Genomic DNA, 615 nt, shown 5'->3' with positions numbered 1-615 from the left:
CTCGCACCTACACATCCGATGTGAACCACAACCGCACACGCACATCCGCAGTTTAGCTCGCACGCAAGGCCTCAAGGTGCGACAAGCAATGACGGCGAGCTGACCTTCTGCATGTGTTCGTCGCTCTTGAGCATCTCGGCAAAGAAGTCATCGGGTCGGCGCCACACGAAGCCCTGCTCCTCGAACGCCTCGATGGCTCGGCCCACAGACTGCATCGCCTGCGCATAACTGAAGAGAGCAGATAAATGTTAGTTTTAATTGATTTTAATTCTCTTTTGTTTATTCGATTATATTTCTAAATTTGAGTAGAATCGGCGATTTGTGAAAATTGCGAGAGAAACGTACAAGGCAGCCTCACGAGCGAGATCGTCGTTGACAGACGCCATGGTGATGCGATCGGGGGTGATGATCTCGAGACGTTCGAGCCAGGGCAGGGAACGGCCGCTGCCAAGCACGATGTCCTCGTATCGGCTCATCAGGCCATCGACGTCGTTGATTTGCGGGGGACCCTCCTCCCGAGTCGGTGTGCCGTCCTCTCCCTCCTCTCCATTTTCTTCCGCGACCATCTCCTCTTCTACTACTTCTTGCTCCTCATCTTCTTGGATCTCCTCCTCG

At 53.7% G+C, this 615-nt stretch overlaps 1 protein-coding gene across 1 annotated transcript; it reads right to left on the bottom strand.

The window, feature by feature from the left end:
* Window positions 1-71: 71 nt before the first annotated feature.
* ACA1_166220 (rRNA-processing protein EBP2, putative) lies at window positions 72-566 on the bottom strand (the record flags this gene model as incomplete). The annotated part of the gene is made up of 2 exons (XM_004340791.1): window positions 72-228; window positions 346-566. 2 exons carry the CDS (start codon window positions 564-566, stop codon window positions 72-74), a joined length of 378 nt encoding a protein of 125 aa, XP_004340839.1.
* Between the last annotated feature and the right edge of the window lie 49 nt (window positions 567-615).

This window comes from Acanthamoeba castellanii (assembly GCF_000313135.1).
Source record: "Acanthamoeba castellanii str. Neff unplaced genomic scaffold scf7180000084734, whole genome shotgun sequence".
Lineage (NCBI taxonomy): Eukaryota > Discosea > Longamoebia > Acanthamoebidae > Acanthamoeba > Acanthamoeba castellanii.
Note: the sequence above shows the minus strand (reverse complement) of the source record. Positions and strands in the feature narration are given on the sequence as shown.